General features: G+C 48.1%; 1 protein-coding gene across 1 annotated transcript in view; it reads left to right on the top strand.

The window, feature by feature from the left end:
* Positions 1 to 3,508, top strand: part of Gpi (glucose-6-phosphate isomerase) — a 29,550-nt gene that overhangs the window by 7,166 nt on the left and 18,876 nt on the right. The window contains exons 5-6 of the mRNA XM_005368436.3: positions 2,972 to 3,055; positions 3,138 to 3,284. Coding sequence (XP_005368493.1) covers positions 2,972 to 3,055; positions 3,138 to 3,284 — 231 coding nt within the window. The remainder of the gene's footprint in view (positions 1 to 2,971; positions 3,056 to 3,137; positions 3,285 to 3,508) is intronic.

The following is a 3,508-nucleotide window of genomic DNA, read 5'->3' on the forward strand; positions in this document are numbered from 1 at the left end:
TCAGTTGCTTTGCTCGGAATTTTTTTTTTTTTTTTTTTTAAAGATTTGTTTATTTATTATGTATACAATAGTCTGCCTCGATGTATGCCTGCACGCCAGAGGGCGCCAGATCTCAGTACAGATGGTTGTGAGCCACCATGTGGTCGCTGGGAATTGAACTCAGGACCTCTGGAAGAGCAGCCAGTGCTCTGAGCCATCTCTCCAGCCCCTTTTTCTTTTTTCTTAAAAGATTTTATTTATTTAATATGTATACAGTGTTCTGTCTGTATGTGTATGCCTGCAGGCCAGAAGAGGGTACCAGTCTCATTATAGATCTTTGTGAGCCACCATGTGGTTGCTGGGAATTGAACTCAGGACCACTGGAAGAGCAACCAGTGCCCTTAACTGCTGAACCATTTCCCTAGCCCCTATTTTTGTTTTTTTCAAGGCAGGGTTTCTCTGTGTAGCACTGACTGTCCTAGAACTCTCTCTGTAGACCAGGCTGGCCTCAAACTTACTGAGGTCCACCTGCCTCTGCCTCTCTAGGGGTGAGATTACAGGGGTGTAACACCAAGTCTGACCTACAAAAATTATTTTCCCTACAATTTTCAGTAATAATTTTCCTGCCCTTTCTTTAAACCTATACCAGCAGCTGCTTCTAGGCAGTCTAATCTTTTTTACTTACTCTTAAAAATTTTCTATCAAAGTGTTAGGTTTGTTTCTTTATGGACGGTGTCAGGATAGTCCAGCCTCCCGAGTGCTGGAATTATCGGCATGAGCTACCATATCCAGCTTGTTAATTTGTTATCTCAAATATTTTCTTTTATGTATTTTGCCTGTGTGTACTTCAGCGTAGTGTGTGTATATATGCATACAGTGTTCAGAGGCTAGAAGAGACTGTTAGATTCTGGAACTGAGAGCTAGAGAGGTGGCTCAGTGGTTAAGAGCATTGGCAACTCTTACAGAGGTCCTGAGTTCAATCCCCAGCAAGCACATGGTGGCTCACAACCATCTCTAGTGGGATCTGATGCAAGTGAACATGAAGATAGTGCACGCTATGCATAAAATAAATAAGTCCTAGATTCTGGAACTGGGATTACAGTTGGTTGTGAAGCTGCCATGTGGGTTCTGGGAGCTGAACTGGGTCCTCTGGAAGAGCAGTCAGTGCTCAACTGCTGAGCCATCTCTCCAGTCCTTTGTTCATGTTTTGACTAGAATCATATCCTGTGACTTGCATTAGTTCAGTGATAGGTCATTGTTTGGTAATCACACCAGAACTTGGCACACAGAGGGTTGGCGTGGCTATTTCACTTGGTGTCTCTGGATCAAAAGTTGGGGAGCAGTTTTACCTGCATTGTTTTGTTTTGGGGGCTCTGTTGAAGTGGTAATCAGAGTATTGGCCCATGCTGCTGTTTTCTGAAGGTGTCAGTTCTGGAAGATTCTCTCTGTGAATTTGGTTGGTACTGCTTGTTGGAAGGAATCCTCAGTTCCTTTCCCTTAGTCACAGGGCTGGGTATCCACACAACGTGGTAGGTGGGCTCTTTAAAGATTTCTTTATTATGTATACAGTATTCTGCCTGCATGTGTGCCTGAAGTTGGCCAGAAGAGGGCACCAGTCCTTACTACAGATGGCTGTGAGCCACCATGTGGTTGCTGGGAATTGAACTCAGGACCTCTGGAAGAGCAGTCAGTGCTCTTAACTGATGAGAGATCTCTCCAGCCTGGTAGGTGGACTCTTTAAAGAGAGAAATTGGAGAGCTGAAGAGATGCTTCCATGGTTTAGAGTACTGCCTGCTCTTGCAAAGGAGCTCGGTTTGATTCCCAGCGTCCACATGGCAGCTCACAACCCTCTGTAACTCCAGCTCTGGGGGATTGATCTGATGCCCTCTACTGGCCTCCACAGACAAACTATGCGTGTGACATGCAGATGTACGTACATGTAGGCTAAACCTCATGCACATAAGTTGAAAGAATAACTCGATGTGGGGGGGGGCTCAGAGCAACCCTGAAGCTTTAGGTTGTTAGGCCCAAGCTTCCCATCCACACGGGATCATTTTTACTGTATCCTTGTGTGTCACAGGCCAGCACTGATAAGGCAGAGGTGGAAGTTCACAAGGATATGTACCAGGTCAAGCATCGTTTGGAAGCAGCTGGACATGGTAGCATAGCTTTGACCCTAGCAATCAGGAGGCTGAAGCAGAGGGGTTGCCAGTACAAGATCAGCCTGGGCTGTGCATGTATATAGTCAGATTCTGTGTCAGAACCATATGAGCTAGGGATTTAACTCAGTGCTAGAGTTCTTACCTAGTATGTGCAAGGCCTAAGTGTAGCAAGCAGAAGTTTAAAAACAGTGAGCAGATAAATTGTCAAATTGGGTGTTTACAACAACTTCCCGAAGAACAGCTGGAGTCACCTGATTGGTTGAACAGGCAAAGCAACATCATCAAAGCAGGTGCTTGCAGTGTCCGGCAGCAATGACAGGGGAAGCCCTGCTAAAGTGGGGCAGCTAGTGTGGCGGAGTGAGAGACTTCAGAACACTTCTGGCTCTCTGTAGGCTTTTTGCTTTTACGTGTGTGTGTGTGTGTGTGAGTGAGTGCCTGTGTGTGTGTATATGCACCATGTGCGTGCTTGGTGCCCATGGAGGTCAGAAGAGGGCATCAGATCCCCGGAACTGGAGTTACAGATGGCTGTGAGCCGCCATGTGGGTACTGGAAACTGAACCTGAGTCCTAACCACGGAGCCGTCTCTCTAGTCCCGTGCAGACAAGACAGCCCTGTTTGTCCCAAGTCTGTGGAAATAGCATGTGATGGTGTGCCAGGATAACGTGTGTCCTGGAGCATGACAGGGATCTGTTGCTGTGGCCTCCAGAAGCTCCCGAGAGGGCCTGCGAGATATCTGTCATTGAGGCAGAATGACCCAGAAGGGGTGGGGTTTCTGAGCTGTGGCCTCTCCTTGTGCATCGGGCTAATCCTATCTTCTGGTTCTGTGGCAGCGCGTCCGGAGCGGCGAATGGAAGGGGTACACCGGCAAACCCATCACAGATATCATCAACATCGGCATCGGAGGCTCTGACCTGGTAAATAGCGCCCAGCTCACCTTGGGAAAGGGTGAAGGGAGGGAAGAGTCACTCCTTAGAGCCTTGTCCTCGCTTCCTGCAGGGACCTCTCATGGTGACTGAAGCTCTCAAGCCCTACTCCTCAGGAGGTCCCCGCATCTGGTTTGTCTCTAACATCGATGGAACCCACATTGCCAAAACATTGGCCTGTCTGACCCCCGAGTCTTCCCTGTTTATAATTGCCTCCAAGGTATGGTGCTGGGGGTGGGGAGGACAGGCGGATTGCCCTGGGCAGTGGAGTGTCAGGACCGGTTCTATGTGAATGGTGCTTTGTCTGGCAGCAAAAGCGGTTTCCCTAATAAAAGCCTGACCCTGTTCAGTTTGGACCCTTGTCATGGGCCATAGCCACTTCATGTGCTCTCTGCCCTGTCTCTGTGCAGAGACTGTTAGATTCTGGAACTGGGATTACAGTTG

Source organism: Microtus ochrogaster, unplaced genomic scaffold, assembly GCF_000317375.1.
Source record: "Microtus ochrogaster isolate Prairie Vole_2 unplaced genomic scaffold, MicOch1.0 UNK32, whole genome shotgun sequence".
NCBI classification, from domain to species: Eukaryota; Metazoa; Chordata; class Mammalia; order Rodentia; family Cricetidae; genus Microtus; species Microtus ochrogaster.